Genomic DNA, 27,574 nt, shown 5'->3' on the forward strand with positions numbered 1-27,574 from the left:
CCTATATGTCTTCTTGTCCTCATGAGAAAACCTTTGATGAAAAAGACAAAAACCTATATTTAACTTTTTATATCTAATAGTACTAGCTGTTTCAGCCATTTGCTCGAGCATAAGAATGAAAAAAGCCAAGGCTGAAACAGCTATCAGCATTACATAAAGAGCAACATAACAATAATTCTAATATTTCTACTCATATTTCCTTTCAGAGAAAGACTGTGTGTGTGTGTGTGTGTGTGTGTGTGTGTGTGTGTGTGTGTGTGTGTGTGTGTGTGTGTGTGTGTGTGTCATGGTAATCGCTCTATAGAAAAAAAAAACAAAAAAACAAAAAACATTAAAGGAAAGGAAAATGTATCTTCTTCAATAGGTCTGCAGCAAGGAGGAATTCCCATACATGTTTGAGGCATCTGTTCTCATGATTGTTCGAGAATGCTCAGGTGTGTTATGGAACTCCAGCACGCGGCCGTCGTTACAAACACCGCGTATTATAATGCAACATTTTGTCGAGAACCTTCTAGAGGGACAGTGACGTTCGCTGGTTAAACTCCGCCCTTTTCAGCCCTGCCACGAGATTGACGTATACATATATGACCCTGAGGAAGTAGAGGAATCAGATCATCAGAGATAAGAGAGAAAGGAAGAGACGAAGGATAAGAGAGGAAGAGGGCGCACGAGAGAGAGTGAACGATAACAAAGTCATCCATAGTCAGAGAGAGAGAGATCCTGACGCTGAGAATTCCTTCAGAGAAGAAATGTCCTACAAGTGGTTTTGAGGAGTAACCCGCCCTTCAAGTTTCAAGACTAGACATTTCTTCCTGCAGCACGAAATAAAGAAGCTGCCTGAAGTTTCCACTGTCCCCTTTTGTGAAGCCCTTGCTTTGAGCACTGATTTCGACAGCTGCGAAACTGGCCAGCAAGTATTTCATTACCACACTGTTTCCCCCTTTTTACATATTGTCAGATTTAATTTTGTTATGAAAATAAGAGAAACCATTCAGCATTTGTCTTTGTTATTAAGCTTGTAAATAAACTATTGTTCTGTTTGAGTTGCTTTCTATATTCGTATCCCAAGTTTCAACTGTTGGTGTTGAATCCTTTTTTGTTTATTATAATAAAGAACCTGAGCTGATCTCAGTCTGTAACAGAGAGAGTGAGTGAGTGAGTGAGTGAGTGAGTGAGTGAGTGAGTGAGTGAGTGAGTGAGTGAGTGAGTGTGTGTGTGTGTGTGTGTTCATTGAAAACTGCCTTAGAGAATGACCTTGTGTGTCTGTGTCTGTGTGTGTTACGTTGGTGTAAAGTGACATTTGGATACATTAATAACAAATAAATAAAAAAACATACAGTAGGATGTACAATAAACTTACTTCTTCTTGGGTGACAACGGGCTCATCCTGGGTTTCCCTTTTCCTTAAGAATGACTCAGGTTTTGATATTTTCTGTGGTGGAAATGCACCATCTGGAAATGCTTCACGGAAGTCACGCTTGACATTCCTGCAGACTCGCATGTTGAATCTATTTTCTTTGATGGGTCGTTCCTCATTTCTGAAATTATGACCATATAAAATGCCTGAAGAGCAATTACGTACTACAATTTCATTTCTGCATCTAACTTGTATAACATAAGTAAGATTAACAAGTTAGAAAACATCAACATTAAATTTTTAAAAACTTCAATTCAATCCAAATTACATTCCAAACATATATTAGTTATTTAGTACTTCAGAAACTTCAATCACTAACTGATGCTTCTGTGGCCCAGCAGAGGGAAAATAGGAAATACTACCTCAGTACAGCAATATCCACAGCACATTCCTCTCAAGTGGTAGAGGAGGCCAAGGAGAATGAGTAAAAAAAAAAAAAAAAAAAAAAAAAAAGCACAGATGGCAGAAGTAAGCAAGTAGCTGGCATAGTGATAGAAAGAACATTAGGCAACCATGTAACTAGCTGATGGAGATGGAATCTCACTCCCTGGCAGGGCAGGACAAGTAGAGTGAACATCAGTGACAGGAGCCTACTGAGGGATTTGTCTTCGGCAGAAATCATAGCAACAGAAGCAAAGTCTCGTGATTTCCTGCATTCCTCCTCTGTGGCACAGTCTTGCAACTTCATAGGATGAGGAGGCATAATTAAAACGTAGGCAACATCAGGAGAATAACTCTCTGATTAAAGGCACTAGCAAAGGAGACCATGCCAAAGAATAGAGTCTGATGAGACACCAGTACAGGACAAAAGACAGGAGTTGGGAATCCTACTTGAGAAAAGACATGAAAGAGCTATGAGCTCATCCTGGCAAAACCTTGCAAATAAGCTGATGTATAGTAAGTAGATAGGTAAACAAATATAATAATCAGTTCCAAAGGAAAACATGCTGGTACCGACTACAATATGACAACCATGCAACATGCAGAATTTACCAAACTCTCAGATCAATCAATTTGAAATCTTAGGAAATTTGCAAAATGCAAATATTAAATAAAAAATAAATAAAAGAAATTCAAAGCACTGGTTCCAAAGTAATGAGTTGTTACATTACTTATATATTAAAATGAGGGAAATTCCACGATGAATAACAATGACAGCAGGGAGTGAAATAGTATCAAAGTTCCTATTAGCAGTTTTCTAAGCAGCATGATATTCCTTCAAAAAAAAAAAAGTAAAGTAAAGAATGAGAACCAATTACAACAAACTCCAGTATGTACTGTGTTAGAATAAAAACCTTATGCATGAGAGTATTCAGTCAGGACAGCCTAAGCTGTTGCTCACAACATGCTGGTTCATCCTCTAAATGAAGAACACCCCCCCCCCCCCCCTACCCACCCACCACAAAAAAAAAAAAAAAAAAAAAAAAAAAAAAAAAAAAAATTGTGAGATTTCAATAGCCAATTGTGGCTTGCAGCTACGTGAATACAAAATACGCATTAAAAAAGTGTATCACAATATATGCATTTGGACTGGGGACAAAATACCATCAAAATTTATCACTGATAACTTTCCATTAATGATGCTAGGCAGCCGATTCTGAAGTGCTTAGTCAACTTGAAACATTGAACATGGTCCCTTTGATCATGCAAAGGTACATCATGTAGGTTTTGGTTTGCAGCTCTTAATCTTTTCTTTTGTGCCAGCCAGGTCCATTCTCTCATTTTAGCTGTCTGTAGTTGTCAGCTTCATCCCTTCCCACCTAAATTGAGATTTGGCTCTGTAAGTTACAGGTTTCTCGTTACACAATTAGAAATGCCTTTTTAATGCAAGTCTAAAACTTACTCTAAATTGTTCTTCTCCCTGCCCCAGTTTCCAGTCAGCAAAAGCCTTACAATAATAAGTACTTTATGGAAAATATAATGGCATTGTAAGCTATGGGTACATATTAAAAATTACCCTTACTTTATATTTGTAGAAAAAATCTAAGTGATGTTAACCATTCCAGCATTACGGGAAACCACATAAGCCTAGACTAGCTAGAATAGCTTAGGCCATGACACCTCTTACCATATTCGAGGCTATGAAATTTCCATGCTATACATTAATCAATCTAGGGTAAAATTATGTTGTAGTTTTTTTTTTTATTATTGCTTTAAAGTTAAAGGTACGTAGCCAACCATATGAAACGGCTTTCAGGGAACCTAGCAACACAGGTCAAGCATAGATGTATTCTCCTAACTGCACATCTTAGTCTCAGGAGGTACCAGAGCTTTTACCTAATTTGGATTCAAGTTTGGGTCTGTACCTTCAATACATTCTGACGTCATGCAAAATGAAACTTCCACTAATAGGGCTTCAAAACAAACACTTTGCTACATAACAGAAACAATATGCAGGAGGACTGAACTGTCATGTAGAGTATAACAACCATAACTAAGTTTTTGTGTGTAAAATTGTTTCAATATTTCTTGTTCATGTACATAACAGCAAGATTCAAACACACCAGAAATTAAGTAAGAATTGAGAACACGGCACACAAGTTAAAACAGATGAAGAATGAGAAACAAACCAAGCAACACCAAGTTTTGACAAAATAAAAAACATGCACATATCTTATTATCCTCAATAACAAAACATCATATTAACATCTACAGTTTCTAACCAAATTATCAACATGCCAAGATTTTTCTTTTTTATGAGGCATCACCAAATACAACAAAATTAGAGAGAGTAAAATTTATCCAGTCCAGAAGACTTGTCATAATAATTCCCTGAAATCCATTGGCTATAGGAAAATACTCATAAAATCCAATACTCATGAGTAAAAGTCATTATCAACAAGAAGGGTGCCCATTTCATGACAGTGTCTATATTTAAACTGTGAAAAACTTAATGCTACTGGCCAACTACTCAACAAGAAAGTGCTTTTAGTCCCTTCCCCACATAGTGCCGGCAGTAATACATAAGTACAGGTAAAATTATCACTCAAGTACTATATTTTTTAGAATATTTGTCTTTCAATATATCTTGAATAGAAGGGTTATGTAATGAAACAAAATGTTCCACACCTTTAACTAAAAAATTCAGACACTTACCCATCAAGAACTTTCAAGACAAGTTCGACTCTCTTGCCATCACTTTTATGACAGGAGTTCAAGCAAAGCATCGTAATGTAGAAAGTAAAAGATCCATCGAAGACCAAATTATCTGCTTGCAATTGAAAATACACAGTAGGATGCTCTAGAATACTGTCCTTTTCCTGTTTGACTTCTTCACCTGCTGCAGAGAGAATAAAAGCAAAGGCATTGTCATCCTTACGGTGAAGCTTGCATGCATGGACTGGGTTATTCTTGAACTTCTCCTCAGTGTATCGTAAAGTTGCAATCACAGTCTGATTAACTTTTGCTCCCTGGAGACAGAATTTGATTGGTTCGTTATCCTTTGTAACAATCTTGGACTCGTCTCCTATCTGAAAATTAAAACAAAAAGATAAGCCACATCTTTTGTGGAAAGCTCCAAACATTTGAATCCAACAACAAAAATGTTCAATAAAGATGCATTACCAAGATTGCTATCAAAACACAGTCAATTTACAAATACTACTGAGTAACTGTCCTCCCACGACCTTCACCAAAAAATTTGGCATAAGCAAATCTAGAGGCTTGATAAGTTTTATTAATTAATGACACACCCCAAGCTTGTTGCCAAAGATGCTTCACATCTTTTGTTCTGGCAGGCATACCAACAACAGCACTTTACATTAAGAAAGCCGGGTCAATCACAACCCAGTCTTTGCATACCCTTCATGAACAAAGCAAGGGGCGAAGAAGGCTCAAAGCAGTCACAACCAAAGAAAGGGGTCATACTGGCAGTTTATTGTCCTTAAAAAATACCAAAGGAATCTTCTTCCTTTTTCGTCCTTGATCTGCACTTCTTTGACTGGGCATGCAACCATGAAACAAAACTCAATGCAGCTGAGAAATAGTGTTCATTCTTGACCTCTAAGTAAATAAATGCTGGGGCAAGATGGGGCTGCCAATCCACAACTTAGCACTTCCTTTCAAGGGAAGGGCCATTGGCCTGTGATTGTCTTCCACAGAAGTGTGAGGCTGTGCTCTAGCCTTTCAATGATGTGGAGATAGGTACAATACAAGTTAACCTTATTCTCTCTTCTAGAAAAGACTTTGCAACTATCAAAGAACAAAAAGCATTAAAAGAATCTATAAATTATATCTTCAGATATAAAGAAATAAGTTACAGGATCAAAGATACTCAGATACCGCCCTAGTTTTAATCCTACGTGACTTATAGCGCAGTAATGTTCTTGTACCCCTATGTGTAGATCATTTTGATTGGTTGTCCAGACATTAGTACCAACCTCTTATTACCTTCAAAATTCTACCACTGAGCAATGGCCCAAGCTGGCATAAGGCTAATCTAAACCAATCAACTAACTAGGTGTGCATATAGGCCCTGCTACAAAATACAAATCATATGCAGCTAGTAATACTCAAATTAAAAAAAATTACCTTACACCACCATAAAAGGTAATAATTTTTACAGACCACAAAAATTAATATAGTACATAGATACTTCAAAATTCTATAATAAAATACAGATAGCTGACTATAGGCTGCAGAGCAGTGTTCTTGGAGTAATGAACTATATAATGGAAGATATGGTTACACAGTACCATAAAAACATCTGAAGAAACCCAATAGTACACAGTGGATAGTTTTATTTCAAAACTGCCATAGTAAAAGGGAAACTGAAAAAGACTAATGCTGCCTCAAGGTGAAAATTGTGAAATAAAAAGACATGAAACCTGGGCCAATAGTAGAACTCAAGTCACGTATCCAAACACCAGAGTCCCAAGCACAGAAATGATGAGCTACAGTAAGCAGGAAAAGAACCTGTCCTTCCAAAGTTTTTACTAACAAATCTATTTATTGCCTCACTTGTTTTTTAATGAGTTTTAGAACTTACTATTACATCTACATATATCAGCAATAATGGCTTTTGTGAAATAATAGTCTTTTACTGTACTGAGGATTGGGGAAACCTGGCTGATGTTTGCACGAGCACCTTGAGGTGATGGAAAACTAAAACCTAGCAACTTTAACTTTCTTTTATAGATCACTCAAAAATACTATGAACTCCACCATTTTACTTACCATATAAGGTGGATTTTTGGATTTTTCCGACTCGACGGCAACAAAATTAACTGACCGAATGCAGTCATTCTCATTTATCACCTGAATCACTTCACGAAGCCCTTCATCTAAACCTTGTTCAATGTAGCCATTATGGTCATCGTTTTCACAGAGGGCGTCCTGGATCATTAAAATGGGACCATTTTCATCTAGAGTAAACTCTTCTTCCTCCACTTCCTCTGCATTTTCAGAGTCTGGCAATTCAATGCTGACATGGGCCAGCTGGTCCTGGGAAACAAACCTTGATGGGACGATTGGTAATAGGCCATTAGTAGATCCAGAAATTTCTTTCAAATCCAAAGTCCTCTGATTCAAGTGGTACACATGATCTGTGTTTATCATGGGAAATGGATTACGCCCAACAACATTAGGCATCTCTGTAGCATTTGTTGCGGTCATCAATAATTGTTGATCAGCAGAAAAAAAATGATCGGTTGCGATGGGTGCATCTTGGTCTGCCGCTGGGGCATTCAAGAAGTGTTCACCACTGAAAGTTGCAGAAAATATGCAGTATATCATTATTTAAAATAGCACTCAAGTAAAATAAAAATGTTCTCAACATAACCTAAGACATGAACATAAAAATCTTTAACTACTTTCATAATCAATGGATAACTAGTATTGACTAGCTTTACTTATGCATGAATGCTTCGTTTAAAGGTAAGTAGTGGGTGGGGTTTGCAATTCATGTGAACATGTCATATTCCTCAAAACTTATAGCACAAGGAAAGTTACAGAGACCTGACTGATACAAAAGGAAAATTTTGAAAAGCAAATGAAATATTTCAGTTACAGAGAATCTGAACAAGAAAACTACAATAAATACATTAGCACAGGTACATTAAATTAAATGCTCTGACATATAAATTTTTTAAGTAATCTGTATATTTTGTAAGTATACGAACCAACGCCTTCTACATCCAAGCATTCCTAGAATCAAGTCACTGAAACTTGGTGGTAGGTGGGGAGGGGGGGGGAAAAGACCCCTATGCATATCTACGCCATGCACTTTTTCTCTGGTATTTGGGACAATGTGGGTTGGATGAACAGGGGATATGATAAAAAGGCGACGGTTTCTACCTCAGAAACAAGCAAATTACTAAGAAGCTCTCTCCTTAGATCGGAGGTAGTCTCAGTTTCAACTGACTAGTAAATTGAATACCAATCCGGAAATGTCATGTTCCCTGTCACAATAGCAAGTGAGGGAGCAAGCCCTAAAACCTGTAGTAGCTTACTTATAAGCCCCAGATCCATTAGGGAACTATTTTCAAGCTACATATTAGGTTCAACCTACAAGTAAAACAAAGCTATAATGAATTCATGGAAACCGTGATCTTAGCTATTGTATGAGCTGTAATTATAATTTTACAAATTAAAATACATTTATTTATTAGATAAACATATATAACTTGGTAAAATTGATGACTGTCTTGTAAAAGAGGCCCCCACCAAAGGGATTGTAAATAGTAATTTTCAACTTCTCATAGAAGGTAAGGAAAATTTTCTTTATTTTTTTTTTTTTTTTTTTTTTTTTTTTTTACACTGTGCATTTGCATATCTTCCTCTTACCACTGAGTTTTTTTTTTTTAAATTGGCAGACCTCAAAGATTCCCTGGCCTGGGGTGTTGCATATTGATTTTTTTTTAGCCCAGCTCTTAAGGGTTAAGATTGATATTCTTAAACACCACTTGGTTCAGAAGTTTAACTTACTCCCTCATAAATTTCTGAGAATAATTGTGAAAACTACATCTGGAAGCTCATCTGTTGATTTAGGTATCCTCTTGAAACTAAAACCAAAAACTAAAATGCCAATATAAAGCAGTCTGCTTATTCCTGGCAAGTACAGTCAAGATCTCTTAATACTTTATAAAAATGTACTCAAGAACCAGACTGTCCCAATTACCATAATTTCCAGGGATGAAAGGTCTTTAATAGTAAACTGTAACAGTTGGCATAGGAATTACACACTAAAATACAGTCTGGAAAAAATGATATTGTTATTTTACAATAAAGTTTTGTACATACTTACCTGGCAGACATATACTTAGCTTACGTCTCTGACGTCACGACAGAATTCAAAACTCGCGGCTAACGCGACAGGTAGGTCAGGTGATCTACCTTACCCGCCGCTGGGAGGCGGGTGTAAGAACCATCATACCTTTCTTGCCAGATTTTTTCTCTCTTATACCTGTCTCCTGAGGGGAGGCTGGGCGGGCCATCAATCGTATATGTCTGCCAGGTAAGTATGTACAAAACTTTATTGTAAAATAACAATATCATTTTTGTACATGAACTTTCCTGTCAGACATATACTTAGCTGATTGACACCCTTGGTGGAGGTACAAGACAGAAAATAACAAAGAAAAGGTAAACAACACCTGTTGTAGGATAAACATAACCTTGGTTCTTACCTGTTTAGGCTGAAGACTTCATAGATACTGTCTATTAGTCTGCATAGCCATAAGAGCTACAGCGAGGGCGTGACCTACAGCTGAAAAGACTCTTTGGGTCTACTAACGGGACTTGATATCCGCTTACTTAGTAGAATCCAAGTCGGATCATGTCAATGGGGGTTCGCCCTCTTCTATGACAGAACCTGTCCACTACCAACGCAGGGAGCTTCAAACCAAATCCGATCACCTAACCAAACTAACGTTATTAGCATTACGAAACGAAAAAAGATGCCTACTTGCATCATTTTTCATACAACCATATGAACTCAATTACCAAAAAAAACAAGGGAAAAAACTACTAAGGATATGTTCCAGCTCCCTGCCCCAGCACCGAATCCGCCGATACGTACGGGCCTAACGCGAAGCACTCGTCATACGTAATACTGACGTCTTTTAGGTAGTGGTTGGCGAATACTGAATTACATCTCCAGAATGTAGTTTTCATCAGATTCTGAAGAGACATATTCTTCTTAAAGGCCAAGGAAGTGGCTATTGCTCTCACTTCATGAGCCTTGACTTTTAAGAGCTTGAAATGTTCTTCATCACAAGATCTATGTGCTTCTTTCACAACACTTCTAATGAAGAAAGACAGCGCATTTTTCGACAATGGTCTGCTGGGGTCCTTTACAGAGCACCATAGTCTGTCCTCAATGCCCTTAAGGGTTTTCTTCTTCTGAAGGTAGTATTTTAAAACTCCTAACAGGGCAAAGAGTTCTTTCAGGTTCTTCCCCTACTAGGCAGACAAACCACGAACCTCAAAGTTCCTTGGCCAAGGATTTGAGGGGTTCTCATTTTTTGCTAAAAACGAAGGAAGGAAGGAACAAACCACGGAATCTCCTTTGAAACCTACCCTTCCTTCTAGGGCATGAATCTCACTAACCCTTTTAGCAGATGCTAAAGCCATGAGAAAGAGAGCTTTCCTCGTGAGATCTTTGAAGGAGGCTAAATGTGGTGGTTCAAACCTAGCGGACCTCAGGAAACGAAGAACCACATCCAGATTCCAACTTGGAACTTCGTTCGAAGTTTTCTTGGAAGATTCAAAAGATCTTAATAGATCATGAAGATCTTTATTATTCGAAAGATCTAAATTCTTATGTCTGAACACCGCAGCCAGCATGCTACGGTATCCTTTGATAGTAGATACTGCCAAACCGCATTTTTCTCTGAGGAAAACTAGGAAATCTGCTATCTGAGTCACAGAGGTACTGGAAGAGGAAAACTTCTGGTTCCTGCACCAACGGCGAAAGACGTCCCACTTCGACTGGTAGACTTTAAGGGTCGAAGGTCTTCTAGCTGAGGCGATAGCCTTAGCAGCTTTTTGTCGAAAACCCTTCGCTCTGACAAGACTTTTGACAGTCGAAAGCCAGTCAGATTGAGAGCGGGGAGGTTTCTGTGATACCTGTCGAAGTGGGGTTGTTTGAGCAAATCTTGTCTTTGTGGAAGTGCTCTTGGAAAGTCCACCAACCATTCCAGTACCTCTGTGAACCAATCTTGGGCGGGCCAGAACGGAGCTACTAGCGTCATTCTTGTCCTCTCCGAGATAGCAAATTTCTTGAGCTTTGTCCTAGTACTTTGAAGGGGGGAAAGGCGTATACGTCTAGCCCTGTCCAATCTAGGAGAAACGCATCCACTGAAACTGCTCCTGGGTCTGAGATCGGGGAGCAATAAAGTTCGATTCTTGCGTTCTTTGCTGTTGCAAAGAGATCGATGTGAGGTCTGCCCCATCTTCTCCACAGGTCCTGGCATACTTCTGAGTGGAGGGTCCACTCGGAAGGCAGGAGTTGATTCTTCCTGCTCAGGAGATCGGCCCTGACGTTCCTTTCTCCCTGTACGAATCTGGTGAGAAGACTGATCTTCCTCGTTTGAGACCACAGCAGAAGATCCCTTGCTGTTTCGTACAGGGAGAAGGAGTGCGTCCCCCCCTGTTTCTTGATGTACGCCAAGGCTGTTGTGTTGTCCGAATTGACCTGCACTACTGCATTCCGGACGTGGGGTTCGAAGGCTTTCAATGCCATCCAGACTGCCATCAACTCTTTCTTGTTGATGTGCCAGGACACCTGATCCCCCTTCCAGGTGCCTGACACTTCTCTTGTCCCGAGTGTCGCTCCCCAACCTGCCTCCGATGCGTCGGAAAACAACACATGGTTGGGGTTCGGCATGTAGAGAGACATTCCTTCCACAAATCGAAGTGGGTCGTTCCACCACCGAAGGTCTCTCTTGATTTCTCTTGAGATCTTGAAGGAGAACTCCAGATCTAGGGAGAGACGCCTCCAGTTCTGGTATAGGAAGAACTGTAGAGGCCTGAGATGCAACCTTCCTAGAGAAACGAATTGCTCCAGCGAGGAGAGTGTCCCCAGCAGACTCATCCACTCCCTCGCTGTGCATGCATCTTTCTCTAGGAAGGTCGTTATTTTCTCGTAGCAACGAGCTATCCTCTCTGGCGACGGAAAAGCCCGAAAAGCCAGAGAAGCTATCCGAATCCCCAGATAGATCCTCTCTTGACTGGGGATTAATTGAGACTTCTGGAAGTTCACCAGAAGTCCCAGCGAACTTGCCAATGTAAGGGTCTTTTGAAGGTCCTCCAGACATCTTTCTTGAGACTCTGCTCTGATTAGCCAGTCGTCGAGATAAAGCGACACCCTCACTCCCTCCAAATGTAGCCACTGCGCCACGTTTTTCATTAACCCCGTGAAAACTTGGGGTGCAGTTGATAGGCCGAAGCACAAGGCCTTGAATTGGAAGATGTTTCCTCCCATCATGAATCGTAGATACTTCCGTGAAGAAGGATGGATCGGCACATGAAAGTAAGCGTCCTGAAGGTCTAGAGACACCATCCAGTCCCCTGGACGAAGAGCCGCTAACACTGAGGAAGTTGTCTCCATGGCGAACTTCCTCTTTTCCACAAAGACGTTCAGGGCGCTTACATCCAACACCGGTCTCCATCCTCCTGAGTTCTTCGGAACTAGGAAAAGTCTGTTGTAAAAGCCCGCAGAGCGGGGATCTTTCACTAGTTCTATAGCCTCCTTCTCTAGCATGAGATCTACTGCTAGAGAAAGGGCTTGATTCATGATGGGGTCCTTGTACTTGGCTACCAACTCCCTCGGAGTTGTCGTCAATGGTGGTCTTGACGAGAAGGGAATGAGGTATCCTTTGCTGACAATCGATAGGGACCAATTGTCCGCCCCTTTGTGGGCCCAGACGTCGGCAAATTTCAGTAGTCTGGCACCCACTGATGTCTGGAGTCCTTGACCGCTATTTCTTCCCTCTGACTGACTTAGAGAAGGTTTTACCTCTCTTAAAAGGTCTAGTCCCTCTGGTTGCAGAACCTCTGACAGCGGGTCCTCCTCGAAAGGGCTCCTGTCTCAGAGGAGTCTCTTTCTTGGTCTTGGGTTGGAAGACAGAGCGAGGTTTCCTGGCCGCCTGGGCTAAACATGTCCTGAGTAGCCTTAGCTGAAAGGGCACTCGAGACATCTTGGATAATTTTCTTGGGGAACAGAAGAGGAGAGAGTTGAGCATACAAGAGCGATGCCCTTTGTGCATGAGACACTGCCTTCGTGAGAAACGAACAGTAGACCGACCGTTTCTTAAGCACTCCAGCTCCAAACAGTGAGGAGACTTCACTCGATCCGTCTCTCACTGCTTTATCCATGCAAGTGAGTACACAGTTAAGATCTTCAGGAGACAGAGCATCTGGGGTCTTGGTCTTATTAGCCAGCACACCCTAAAGACCAATCAAGGAAGTTGAAAACTTCCAGGACTCGGAACATTCCCTTCAGTAAGTGGTCAAGTTCGTTCATTCCCCACGTAGTCTTGGCGGACAAGAGGGCGGAACGACGAGCAGCATCCACTAATGAGGAGAAGTCCGAGTCCGCAGACGAAGGGAGAGCGAGGCCTAAAGGTTCTCCCGATTCGTACCAGAATCCCAATCTGCCGGTCAGTTTAGACGGAGGGAAAGAAAAAACCGTCTTCCCTTTCTCTTCCTTCGAAAGGAGCCATTCCCCAAAACCTCTCAGCGCCTTCTTCATGGAAACAGTAGGTTTCATCCTTACACAAGACGAAACCTTCGACGTCTTCGAAGTGGAGAATAACGAAAGAGGAGAAGAGCCACAGGAGAAAGGATATCTCCAAACTCTTGCAGGAGTAACTCTGTTAGTTTCTTATAGGAGGAAACTGAGGCGTCTTTTGGTCCTTCTTCTTCTGAGGGGTCCTGTTCCTCCTGAGCCGAAGAGCCCTCCTGATCCTTAGAGGCGCGACTATTCTTAAAGGAGTCTCTAGAGGCAGTTGGACGTATACGTCTTGGAGACAATGCTTCAGGCAAGTGTCTACTTGCAACATCCTTCTTGTCTGGAGGAGTGCGTTTCCCAGATCCTTGAAGCCTAAAAGGAGTCAGGCGGCAGTCAGGTGCAGAGCGCCTGTTTGAAGAAGAAATTCTATCAGGCTCTTGGCGCCTATCCAAAGGAGAGCGGCTACCAGGCGAACTGCGCCTGCCATACGAAAAGCGCCTACCAGGCTCTTGGCGCTGAACCGAGGCGAGAGAATCTCTGGCGACGAGCGCCTACTAGGTGTAGAGCGCCTACCAGGGGAGAAGCGCCTGCTAGGCTCTTCGGCGCCTGACTCGAGGCGAGTAAAAGTCAGGAGAAGAGCGCCTGCCAGGCGAAACGCCTAACAAGCTCTTGACGCCTGTCCAGCGAAAGGCGCCTGTCCGATTTGGGCGCTTGTCAACCGGAGAGTGGAGGCGAGACGAGGAGCGGCTACGAGGTGAGTAGTGCCTACTAGGCTCTTGGCGCCTGTCAAGGGGAGCGATCCTGTCTCGAGAAGAGCGTCTGTAGGGTGAGGATCTCCTACGCGCAGTTTGCTCCTTGTCTGAAGGAGAAACTTGTCTGTCAGGCGAATGTCGCTTAGACGCAGATTTGATCTTGTCCGAAGCAGAAAGCCTCCTGCGAGAAGCCGAACGCACAGGTGAGCGCGCCTCTTCCGTCGAAAAGCGAGAGTCCGGAGAGGGGAGCTTGGACTTCTTTACAGGAAGCGAGACGTCCTTCCTGCGACGAGAAGACCCGCAAAGAGAGCCAGCCAGAGCCGAAATCTGCGCCTGAAGGTTAGCCAACACCCTTGCAGGAGAATTCACAAACTCGTGAACAGGAGAAGAGGCTCGATCTCCGCTCGGTGAACGATACTCCTGAGATCTCTTACGCTTCTTCGCTCCCACCTTCAGGCTAATCCGAAAAAACTTCAGGGCTGGAAGGGCGGGCGCAGGAGCATTCCAGGCTCTCTTCGAAGGGCGCGAGGCTTCCGAAGAGCTCCATCCTCTTTTAGGAGAAGGCGAAGGCGACGACGAGAAGCACTGGCGCAAAATTTCTCTCGTTGGAGCGATCCAAGGTAGCCTGGGAACGATCAACAGGAACTACCGAGGGGACGCCTGACCGTTGGGGATGCTCCCTAACCTTCCTGCGGCTTTCGACTTTCCTCCTCCACTGGGACTGGGAGTCTGGAAGAGGTCTAGGCCTGGAAGCATTAGGGAGCCGATCAGACGCACCCTCCACTGCACTGGGTTTCACTGCACAAATCACTATTGGAATCACTCTTACCTTCTAGTTGCTTGATTTTCCTCTCCATACTGCGAATGGTGGCTTTCATTGAGGCCACTTCCGAAGGCGTATCTTCGGCTTCGGTGCAGGGAGCAGGAGCTGAAACTGACAAAGGAGCTACTTCTAAAATAGGATTATCTACATCCAACTCGCTAATACGAGATCTACTACTGCTCCTGGAAGAAGCTTTCCTAACTTTATCCTTTTCAAGCTTCCTCAAGTAGGAAGACAAAGACTTCCATTCATCCTCATTCAGCTTTTCACATTCATTACAAGGGTTATTAAAGGTGCATTCATTCCCTCTACACTTCAAACATACCGTGTGAGGGTCTACCGCAGCTTTCGGTAGCCTCACCTTACACTCAGTCATACAACAAACTCTAAACATAGCAGTTTTCTTAGTATCAACATCAGACATCATGAATCCAAGAAAATCCAAAGAAAAATCCAAAGAAAAGTCCAATAACTGTCCACAAATCGCGAATGCCAGGCCAAAAGATCGGGTACTTCACCAAAAGTCCGTAGAAACAATCCAGGGCGAAAACGAGAAAAGAATCCAACTGTCAAGAGGTACCGACAACAGGTGTGGTCGACACCGACGACAGAAAAAATCTGGCAAGAAAGGTATGATGGTTCTTACACCCGCCTCCCAGCGGCGGGTAAGGTAGATCACCTGACCTACCTGTCGCGTTAGCCGCGAGTTTTGAATTCTGTCGTGACGTCAGAGACGTAAGCTAAGTATATGTCTGACAGGAAAGTTCATGTACAAAATTACAGAATTTAAAAATCATCCAACTTACTTGTTATACTGTACTGTCAATTGAATAAACAAACATCTACCCGACAAAAACCAGTACAAAGTAGAAATATTACTGTAACAGAGTTGCAACCCATAAAGCCAAGCCTAACTTAAAATAGTTTATGTGATAACATTACCTCAATCTGTGGTTACTTCTCATCAAAACAACTGGCCATTAGCATGAAACTCTTACATGTCACAACTACAATAAAATATAGGGGTTTGCATTTGTATGAAACCACAAGAGCTGAACAGGAACTAGTGAGAAAGGGAAACACTTACATCATGTACTTTTGGGGGAGAGCATCCATGGCTGAAATGTTACAAGTCCTTTTGATCAGAAGGGAAGCTCTAATTTCACACCTAGAAATAAAGCAGCAGATGGTCAGTAAACTGCAAGACATTGCATTGTGCAGTACAGCACTGGAACAAAAATAGCTCATCCGCCAATATAATTACAACTGTAGTCAAGTTTGGCAAAGGTGATACACCTGTGTCACAAAGTAAAAGGAAAATGCTTAAAAGTCTTTGTCTTTGAGATATATACATATACATGCTACATATATTCATTTATATATACGTACATATTTCATAATGAAAAGGAACAATAACTAGCTGTATGGTTAAGGACACACATTCTGAGTGCCATCAGCCCTCACTGGGATTAGCTCACAGCTAAACTAGAAATTCAAGGACTCTATTGTAAACATCACACTTTAACACACCATTCAAACATTTTTTGAGGTGCTGTTTTAAAGTTCACTGGTGTCTATAACGCCAGATAAATGAAAGAAAACATCTCAAAAAAGTTATGACAAATACTGAGAAATTGAACATCCTGAATAAACTTGACACTGGAATGTTGGCCAGAGCCTTCAGTTATTAATGAGAAGGTTATTAATGAACTTATGAAACCTATTTCGCCCACTGCCGCCCAGGTCCTGCCATATGTATCACAAGGTCGTAATAATAATAATAATAATAATAATAAAAAAATTCGCATCCCAACCGAGAGTTGTCATTATGCAGCTACGTCTCTAATTTTAAATCTACAACAATGTGGAAACAGCCAAGACTCTTCAAGACCCGTAACAGCAGCTCAAACATACGTGAATTCAAAGCAAATAAATTAAACTGATCCATGAGATTGGCTTGGTTGGTCATAAGGCAACATAAGATTCCCAGTAATCTTTTTATAATTACGTATTCTTGCCTTTCTTTGTGCTTTGAATGTATTCCACCTGCTCTTGGTACTACTAATTAAATTTTGCTCTTCACCGACCACAGATCAAGACTGAGCAAGAAAATAAAATAAAGTGATTGACTTGAACAATACTGGTAAAAAATGTAAAAAGCACAAGTTAGGCAGTCAAATATATGCAAACTTCATATGTTTGGCTAGAAATTAATTTGCCATTAATTAATCCCCAATACCTTCCTAGATAGACCTAGCCAAGCCAGTGTGACCTGGCCTATAATTTGATGAACCATATACTATATGTTTATTATTATATCATACAATTTTCTCCATTAGTATTTGTGCAATCCACATGTCTTTGTGTTTCTCATATCCCCATGCAGGCTCTAACAATTATGCGGCGAGACTCAAGTGGGGGAAACCAGGGTTTCCCACTTGAACCAGGAGAAACCAAAACACAGGTGATTTGTACAATAAAGAAAAGTATAATGCAGTTGAAAAACATTTACAGACCAAGTACATAATCAATAGCACTCCAAAAACAAAAATAATGCAAGAAGATATTGCGTGGATACTGTCTGGGCTTCAGATTCTGGTTCCCTGCAAGAGCCACATGCAATAGTGTCAAATCCTGTACGAAAATTCACCCTGACCAAACTTAGGAGGATGCCTTTTACACAGGAGTGGAGTTTATATCCACAATGATGACAACATTAACCTGACCTACAACTCTACAACTCTGTAAATCCCAGTGGTGCCTGGATTTCAACCACACCTAATATATTATTTACAACTTAATATTACAAGGTGTGGCTTGTGTCTTATGAGTTACAACAACCTGTGCTCCAAGTTACAGTAGGTTAGGTTAGGGAAAATTAGATTAGGATCTGTCTAAGTCGCCAAAGACAGTTACTGAGTCAGTACTGCATGTTACAATAGGATACATCCCTGCATTTTAATCTATCTATAACTTTGTGGTGCTCTACTCTGAGTAGGGGGTAGTTTAGCCCTGGCCTGGTAAGGACCTGGCACCCTTGGTTAGTTCAAGTTAAGAGGTGTCCCTGTAACTGTCCACACACCCTCTCCATGCTTTATGAATTTTTTGGTGATTGCATTGTTCCTACGTTTCTGAGTACAGGCAGTCCCCGGGTTATGACAGGGGTTCCGTTCTTGAGACGCGTTGTAAGCCGAAAATCGTTGTAACCGGAACTTATTCAAAAATCCCAAGAAAACCTTACTTTCAATGCTTTAAGTGCATTGAAAACTATGTAAACTGCATTCTTAATGCATTTTTCATAAAAAAAACCATCAAAAATTGATTATTTTGCATTTTTGGAGTCATAATTCTTCTGCGAGATCAGCATTGTAGGCGTCGTAACCCTGGAAATAATTTCTGATGGATATAATTGAAAAGCGCCTTAACCTCGGAACGTCGTAAGCCGAACCTGTCGTAGCCGGGGACTCCCTATATACAGTACATGTACGTATTTAGTACATATCACCATACAAGTCATATATGCTGTATGCACAAGTACCAACAAGGCATGATCCGACCTCTAGGTTACTTGAGGTGTGTGCTTTATCAAATCTAGTCAAACGGCGTGTTGTTTCACCAACAAAAATTTAAATAAATATGCTATATTTCATTAGAAATAATTGTTCTGTATTGTTTAACATGCTTATTATCTATTTTTTTACATTCTCATTCTAATAAACAAATCATAAATATCCTATCCTAAAATTCTTGTATCTTAAACTCAACACGAAACACCTTTCAGACCTTTTAAGGCCTTTCCATAGAGCTTTCCTACCCCTCCAACAAGAACAACAACAACAACAAAGTAGTTTATAGGGTAAACTAGCCCAGAATAGGGAAGGTTAACTGTACTTCCCCTGGCATTGCCCAAGTTATGCTTGATACATATTAACTGTACCCATAGTGACAGTTGATTTTAAAGACTTTTCATCTACCTACACAACAAGTCTAGTTCTATTTGAAGCCTCTCCATCTAATTTATAATTGAACAATACCATTCCAATCCTTCATTTTTTTTATCACTAAAATCTCCCACCATGAAAACAACATAAGTTTTATTTTGGGCTCCATATGAAAAACACTACTTTCATATCATTACTGCCATTTAGCTACAAATGTCCTTTGATATCTAATTTGCTCTACCTCAGAATTAATATATTTTCATATGTTAACCGAGATGGAACTTTTTAGTTGATAAGAAATTTGTCGGTTCATGGAAGCAAACCATGGAACCAAGAAATCAGGACGTACAGTAAAGTGCTTTAAACCACAAGGCTATAGTGATAGCCTTGTGGTTTAAAGCTCTTCAATGTACGTCCTGGTTTCTTGGTTCCATGGTTTGCTTCCATGAGCTGACGAATTTCTTATAAACTAAAATATTCCCTTTCAGTTAACACACACACACACACACACACACACACACACACACACACACACACACACACACACACACACACACACACTGTAGTAAGTGGGATTTGCCTTTGAAACAGCTCTCTGGCTTGTTTTATTCCTCCTTTGTCTGTGTTTAACTTTTTTCTCTCTATAACACCATAATTCTTTTATGAATTCTTTCCTACTTTCAACTTCCCCCTCAGTAGATCTGCAAATAAGTGTGTTAGCAATCAATTCCTTTTTATTTCTGCACAGAACTATATCTACTATTTCTAATCTCACTGTATGCTGGGCAGCAGAGTAAGAAATGTTTTAAATTTTCATTTTTTCCCTCGCAGCACAAACATTTCGTGGTAATTCTAAGCCTGCATTCCGCGGCAAAGTAGACTATGGCAGTTGACGTGTTCCTGTTATTTTACTTACTGAACAATAATTTAAAGTAATATTTATTTGGCCGCTTGTAATTAAACCGTAATTTACCTTTGAAAACTACATGACGGTACAAGGGGTGTGATGTACCGACGTACAGAGTTCAAAGGTAAATAACAGATTAATTACAGTCGACCTGCAAAATATTACCTTAAACTCTTATAAAGTAAGTAAACTAACTTAGGGAAATGTCAACTGCCGAAGTCTACTTCAACTAAACTTCGAAGTTTTGGTCCAGAGCCAAGAAATATAAACAAACTGCCATATTTGAATTCTGGTAGGGGGTGTGGGATGTGTAACCACCAGGGAGCCATTTGTCCAGTAAGGGGAAGACGGGGTGGGGTACTGGGAGAGGAAGGCACAGGTACAAGTTGGTAACATGTTACCTGATGTGGGGGGGGCGGCTTAAAGACAGGTAATCTTAGAAGTGTAACAAATAGGTTATGATACTAACTTAACCAACCTACCCTAACCGAGTAGAACGTGTTACCTGACCGGGGGTATCCCCCTTACAGGAAGGCAATCTGAAACTAAAGCTCCCCTATAACATGGCGCATGTACAGTAGAATTGGCGTCGTAATATGTGGATTTTGGCTATGTAATGGGTCCATTATCCGTTTATTTATCGCTTTATTTCAGCTTGTATTTCATGTTTCAAATGTCATAAATAATAGGAAATAACACTAACACGGCAAAACTTCCAAGTGTTTTACCCCACCAATAACCCCACTTTCCCGTCATTCCCCCTTACTGTAGGAGAGTTGTAAGGCATAATTCTCCCAAGTGTTTTACCCGACTCAAAACCCCGCATTCCAATAGGTCCCCCTTATCATAGGATAGAGTTCAAAGGTAAACTACAGGTTAGGTAATTACAGCCAGCCAAAAAAATATTACTTTAAAATGTTGTTCAATAGGTAAAATTCTATAGCAAAGCATCACCTGCCACAGTCTAGTTCACTGTGGTATACGGGCTTAGATCTACCCATTACGTATCTTCTCCTTTTATTCTATTTCTATCATTTAATCCTAGTGTGCTTAGTCTAGTCCTAATGGTCAGCATTGTTGGTTCCCGGTTCCTAAGCACTCACTCCACACAGTTGCGGCCACACTACTCTGTATATGAGTTGCAAAGCTTTATTCCCTTATTTGTTTACTTAGGTTACTCATTATTTAGTTTAACTTTATTTCATGTTATTTCAAAATGTTTATTTTAATTCATGTCTAGGCTATTACCCTTTTTTGCAACCAAAATTAACCCCCCCCCCCACGAAAAATACATAGTACTATATTTCTAAATTAGTTACAATCCAATATTTCAACTCTACTTTTACCCCAACTCTCTTTCATTTTTTCCCATGTTGTCCTACCAAAATGTCTTAGTTTTTTTTCTGTACATTCGTAATGTTGCCTGTCTACCAATGCTTTTCTGTCTGTTAATTATTATTTCTTTTAGCCATTTACCTTCAAGTGGTCCAGTTTTACTTGAGCTTATGTTTAATTCTTTCATACATTCTTTTACTTGCATTATCCAAGGGTGTTTTCTTCTCATACTGATCCACGGTTATCTCGTATAGGAGCCGACCTTCCACCACTCGCTAGTGTATGTTTCATATAGAATAGTTTATTCTTCATACCTTTTGAGTGGCAGAAGAGACCCCTATTCCAGATCTAAACGCACAGCTTACAGAATTGTTCTATGTACTTGATTGTCTACTTTTTGTGATTCATTTATGTTTTTTTTAGTCAAGTTTCATGACGTATCATGTATATAGAATATTCAAGTGTCAGCAGCAGCAGTTGTAGTTGTAGTAATTGAAAGGATTAGCCTTTGCAACGGCTCCCTCGCTCGTTATAGTTTTCCATTGTCTTTATTTATGTTCTTTTAATCTATTGTCCCGCATACTTTAGACAAACTGCTCCCCTATTCTCGCCTCGTTCTCTAAACAGTTATGTATTTTCCTACTTACAAAGTGTTTAAACTATCTCTATATTATCGTGAAAACTCAATTTACGACGACCAACACGGAAACATCCTGTAAACATGAGTTGCCGAGAGATTGAAGGGTTCTGTCGTGAGAATTTAAAATTACCTTATTAAGACAATTGGTGCAGACTGAAGGACATTCTAGACTCTCAAAACCGATTCAAGTGTGTTCGGCTGACAACCATATCTGTTACTTCCTTCGATTGAACGTTTGAAAGCTTGAAGCCTTAAATGTCTATTCAGGGGCCCATGAATAAGGTTCATCTTCTGAATTTAATAATAATAATAATAATAATAATAATACGTGACTTCGGCAAAGTTAATCAACGTAAAGTCCAAACAAAACAATTACGACAAAAAATCCCACCGTGCTCTCCTCCAGAGGAAGCAGAGAAAGGCAAGGAGGCTCCGCCCTTGCCCGACGATACCCCCCGTCCCCACCCTCCCAATAATACCCCCACCCCAATGGTGTTTCTTGCGTTTCGACAGTGTTACCACATCCCCTTCTACGAATCGTGATTCGCTCAGCCTTTGTTAGGTAGGTTACTATAATATTGGTGGTTATTTAATTGATTTCATGTAAAATAAAAACATAGAATTAATGATGTATAATAAAAAAAAACATGGAATAATGGTGATCAGGAATAGAATTGTTAAAATCATTCAAGATATAAAAACATGTACGAGAGAGAGAGAGAGAGAGAGAGAGAGAGAGAGAGAGAGAGAGAGAGAGAGAGAGAGAGAGAGAGAGTTAGTAAACACTTGACCCTCTCTGCTTGGCATAGCAATTATCTAAACATTAACACAGAATATGTTCAACGGAATCTTGCAAGTGTATACGTTCAACAAACAGTTAAAGTCCGGGTGCAAAGTCTACGGAGAGATACTGGATATACCACTCCCCGTACCCCCTCCCCGGGAGAAACTCTCTCTCCCTCTTTCTCTCTCAGAAACCCCGCCCCCAAAGGATGTTACACACACTTCGTCAATGTTACCAAGTCCAACTCCGCACAAAATCTTCCCGACTATAAAAAGTGTTGCTTTCGCTTTTTCCACTGTTGGTACTACGTCGCTATAATCAGCTGAAACACGAGAGATGACATAAAGTTCAAATGAACACTTTACTATAATCAAACAGTATGTATCTATGGCACGATAACAAGCAGCAGTGTACATTATATTGAACGTCACAATTCAAATTGGACTAGCAATAGTTTCGCCAAGTCTCCTCTCCATAAACGAGTAATTTAAGTTTTAATACCAAATTAACTAACAAACGAAAATTAATCAAAATAGCATAAAATGGGGTGCCAGGAATTTAATGATGATTTTTCCAAGAAATTCGATTACATTTATTTTCAACAAAGGAAATATTATTATTATTATTATTATTATTATTATTATTATTATTATTATTATTATTATTATTATTATTATTATATTCTGGAGATGAACTCTATTCATATGGAACAACTCCCCAAGGGTCATCGACTTGAAATTCGAGCTTCCAAAAGAATATTATGGCGTTTATTTGAAAGAAGTAACAGACGGTAACGGGAAATAGAGAAAGAACTGAATTACAAAAAAAAAATTAAATAAAATAAATGGATAAATATGTATAAAAACAGCAAAACAGGAAAACTGCTCTGGGCAGACATGTATTGCATCTCTGCCTGGAACTTCCGAGGTTACAAGGCCTATACTGTCATTTTTCTGAATTTCTCGTCTTACAAAAAAATGAAGAAAATACTGTAATTAAATCTGTTTAATACTAGTGTAAAACGCAAAATTTAGGACAATTTTATGTGAGAGAGAGAGAGAGAGAGAGAGAGAGAGAGAGAGAGAGAGGAGAGAGAGAGAGAATCTAACCGGAGTCCATTCAGGGATGAACTAATTCTGTTATATAAACGATGGGGGTTGGGGGGGGGGGGGGGGGAGGAACTACGATAAGCCAGCGTGTTAAAAAGGCAAGACAGGTCTCAACCTCTGGTTCAAAACACCCTCAATGACAACACTGTAGCGTCAGCATCGGCAGGGGATATGTGGTCTAGAGATACGCTCCATTAGTCTCACCCTGGGACTGAGAGCTTTCTTTAGTATCTTTCAAGCTGATGCAGGTACTTTTCTTTTTTTTTTTAATTGGCGCACTGACGTTCGTTAAATTAGAGGTTTTTGATATCGCTGATTCAACCACCCATTGCAAGAGTTCCTGCAAATTAAAATGGGACAGTACATTATATGAAATTTATATAACAAAAAAGTAAATATATTAAAAGAGTAGAAAAATGCAATGAAGTTTCTCCCCCACAATCGAGTTTTCTGTAAGGCGTATAATGCTGTGTGAAACTCTCAGCCACAGGTCGGTGGTAGCCGCACCTACAGCGGTGCCAGATGCACGACCATGGCTAACTTTAACCTTAATTATAATTAAAACTAATGGGGCTACAGGGCTGTCATTCGGTATGTTTGATGATTAAAGGGTGGATGATCTACATAACAATTTCCAGCCCTGTAGCCTCAGTAGTTTGAAAAGGAACCACTGGTAAAACGGGAGTTTTGAAATGGCAACACTTTGCCAACAACAGTGAATAAATAATTGATTCAGATCCTTGTGAATAATTGGTTGCTTTTTAACACTCTAAATCCCATAAGCAAAAATTATTTGAAACAAACTGTCAACCCAGAGCATTTATAGCTATAGTAGATTCAAATCAACCGTGCAGTTGATGTCTAGGCCAGTCCCTTACGACGCTCCTGATTGGCTGTTGATAAGCCAATGACAGGGCTGAAAACTCTCAGCCTCTCGAGAGAGTTCACATGGGCAGGATGTATGTTCCACACCTCTCCTGAGGGATACGTCTTTCAGGAGAGGTGAAACATACATCGTGCCTATGTGAACTCTGGAGAGACTGAGAGTTTCCAGCCCCGTGATTGGCTTATCAACAGCCAATCAGGAGCGTCGTAAGGGACTGGCCTACACATCATATGCACGGTTGATGTGAATCTACTTGAGTCACGTTGTGGCTTATTTATTTGATCTGTCGCATTTTGCTTTGCTTTGCATCTTATTTTTCTTGGTTACTTTTCTCTTCATAGTGTACTCTCCACTTCTGGGAACCCCAGACGCTACTGGAATACAGAGTACATAGACGCGTGACGGGCCGACGCACATGCAGAACTGATAAAACTGATGGCTAGACCATGGTCTAAGAGAGAGAGAGAGAGAGAGAGAGAGAGAGAGAAAAGAGCTCTTCTTAGACCACAGGCTGGACGCCTAGGCTATGTGGTATACTCCAGCGAAGACGTTCTGCAGGAAGATACAGGGAGAAGGGGATGTACTTAACAACATGCAAGTAAAGCTTGAGAAACTTACCAAGTGACAGAATGCTCACTTTAACACGATGTTCTGCAGGGGGAAGCGAGTGGGCCTGGTTGGTTAGTACTAGTACTACGTAGCCCAGGACAACCGTCTCTCTCTCTCTCTCTCTCTCTCTCTCTCTCTCTCTCTCTCTCTCCTGTAATGTAAGGAAAAGACAAGAAGAAAGTTAATGAACAAGTATTATAGTGGTTTAGTGAGTAGAAACATGAAATATATATTTTTTAATCATTTTGACTTTTCTTTTTCTCGAGATCAAAGATGAGAATTTTGAACAAGTGCTGTTGTCTTCTTGGTTTCTATTGACGAGCTTGTGGACGTTTGGAATAGAAGAAGAAGAAGAAGAAGAATAATAATAATAATAATAATAATAATAATAATAATAATAATAATAATAATAATAATAATATCATTATCATTATTATTATTATTATTGCTTTCGACAGGAATCTGTAAAGGAGGTAACATGTAACGGTAATATTGAAATAAATAAAATAAACAGCATATAACACACACACACACACACATGAACCCAACGTTGAAATAAAACAATGGATAACAGCGGTTCCAATTATAGGTCAATCAGTTAACTTGTCAGTATCTTTCTTTTAAAGCACCACTCTTGTAAAAAATTACATGATATACTATATGACCATATTACATTAACATGTGACGTCTTGGCCTATGTGCCGATGTAGACTGAAACATAGGTATGAATCCTGACTGGCTTCGTAACTAGGAGCAATACCAGTGTGTGTGTGTGTGTGTGTGTGTGTGTGTGTGTCACCTCTAATCTCGTCCCATAATACTAACACCTTCCTTAAAATGTATAAATCTTACATATTTACTTCCAAGTCAAGGATCGAATTTATACATAAACTAAGATATCCATTTCCCCTCGGAAATGGACTCGTTAATGCTTCTTTCTAGAATATTATTTGAATCTTTTTTTTTTTTTTTTTTTTTTTTGGCCCATACCCTGTTGATTGATTGTATGTTTTCATTAACAAGCACAAAAATTGCACTGTTCATCTGTGGATATCATACACCTTTCTTATGCTGTTCCATTCATTCTCTTCTCTAATGCTTTTTTTTTCTTTTTTTTTTCTTTTAAGTCTGACCAATATAAATGTTGTCCCAAGCAGATTTGGAATATCTTGAAATTATTATTGTATGGTAGCCCAAGCAGGTTGTTTTCAAGTTTTTCAAGTTTCTTTGTTGTTAAGATAGTCTTTTTTCAAGTGTCTTTGTTGTTAAGATAGTCTTTTTTTTAATTTTGTTGTTAAGATAGTCTTTTATTTATTTATTTGTTGTTAAGTTAGTCTTTTTTTCAAGTTTATTTGTTAAGATTGTTAAGTTAGCCTTTTTTTTCAAGTTTATTGTTAAGATAGTCTTTTTTAAATTTCTTTGTTGTTAAGATAGTCTTTTTTTTAAATTTCTTTGTTGTTAAGATAGTCTTTTTCTCAAGTTTCGTTATTGTTAAGATAGTCTGTTTAAAGGTTCTTTGGTGTTAAGATAGTCTTTTTTTATTTCTTTGTTGTTAAGATAGTCCTTTTTTCAAGTGTCTTTTTTGTTAAGATAGTCTTTTTTTTAAGTTTATTTGTTGTTAAGATAGTCTTTTTTTCCAAGTTGCTTTGATGTTAAGATAGTTTTTGCCATCTTAACTGAGTTAAATACAGAATTTAGGCCAAAAGCCAAGCACTGGGACCTATGAGGGCATTCAGCGATGAAGCGGAAATTGACAGCAAAAGGTTTGAGAAATTTGACAGTGTGTATATATATATATAATATATATATTATATATATATCTATATATATATATATAGATATACCGTCAGTTATGTCTTACGCACACAAGTTCCGCGGACGCCATTTTTAGTACTAACCCCTCAAAGACAAGCGTGAAAACATAAACAAAAGTGAATATCTCACAATATTTCGGTGGATTTCTCGAATTACCTCACCTGGGATTGCATTTTATACCTCATTTTCTGTAGAGTCCGGTGATGATAATAATAATAACTAATAAGAATAATTAACTAATAATATAATAATAATAATAATAAAATATAAATACTAAATAAGGTAATAAGTAATAAGTAAATAGTAATAATATAATAATAATAATAATACATAAATCCTAACTAATAAATAATCATAATAAAAGAGAGTTATCTCCGTGCAGAAACCGTTCGTAGAATTAGACAAAAAATACTTAAAATTGCTTTTTTTTAGCTCAACATTATCATCTTGTCACCTGCATTGAGTATATCATGACTATCTATAAACTACTTCGCTGCTCTTCCCGTCTATATAATTAATTAACATAGGCCTACTCAAAAGCTACTCCAGCTAACCAGGCGATGGAATAACATTATCTTGGGTTCGTAATCTGTACGTGACATAAACGGGTGATTTAGACCGATTAATTGACACATTTCGGCCATATTTCCCGAGCTATTAACTATGCAACGAATATCAATCATTACGCTACAACCAGGTGGGATGAAAAACCGCATAACCTGTACAACTAATATAAGTTTCAATTAAAAGCTTGCTCTGCCTTTCATATCCATAACATTTACATATTTTTCTCTTTACGAAAGAACGGATCCATTTACATTCTAAACAACACAGCTTTTTAAAATTCATTTCACATTTTCAACACTCTAAGATTAATATTTCATT

At 39.5% G+C, this 27,574-nt stretch overlaps 1 protein-coding gene across 4 annotated transcripts in view; it reads right to left on the reverse strand.

The window, feature by feature from the left end:
* Window positions 1–27,574, reverse strand: part of LOC135203626 (uncharacterized) — a 44,966-nt gene that overhangs the window by 16,084 nt on the left and 1,308 nt on the right. The window contains exons 1-5 of one of the 4 annotated variants that reach the window (XM_064233463.1): window positions 24,903–25,031; window positions 15,751–15,831; window positions 6,593–7,118; window positions 4,514–4,887; window positions 1,361–1,538 (exon numbers count right to left, since the gene is read on the reverse strand). In XM_064233463.1, coding sequence (XP_064089533.1) covers window positions 1,361–1,538; window positions 4,514–4,887; window positions 6,593–7,118; window positions 15,751–15,779 — 1,107 coding nt within the window. In that variant the 5' untranslated portion in view covers window positions 15,780–15,831; window positions 24,903–25,031. Of the gene's footprint in view, window positions 1–1,360; window positions 1,539–4,513; window positions 4,888–6,592; window positions 7,119–15,750; window positions 15,832–20,987; window positions 21,012–24,883; window positions 25,032–27,574 lie in introns of those variants that run through there. The other 3 variants (XM_064233462.1, XM_064233464.1, XM_064233461.1) reach the window with 3 other exon arrangements.

The sequence above is a fragment of the Macrobrachium nipponense genome, chromosome 36 (assembly GCF_015104395.2).
Source record: "Macrobrachium nipponense isolate FS-2020 chromosome 36, ASM1510439v2, whole genome shotgun sequence".
Taxonomy (NCBI): domain Eukaryota; kingdom Metazoa; phylum Arthropoda; class Malacostraca; order Decapoda; family Palaemonidae; genus Macrobrachium; species Macrobrachium nipponense.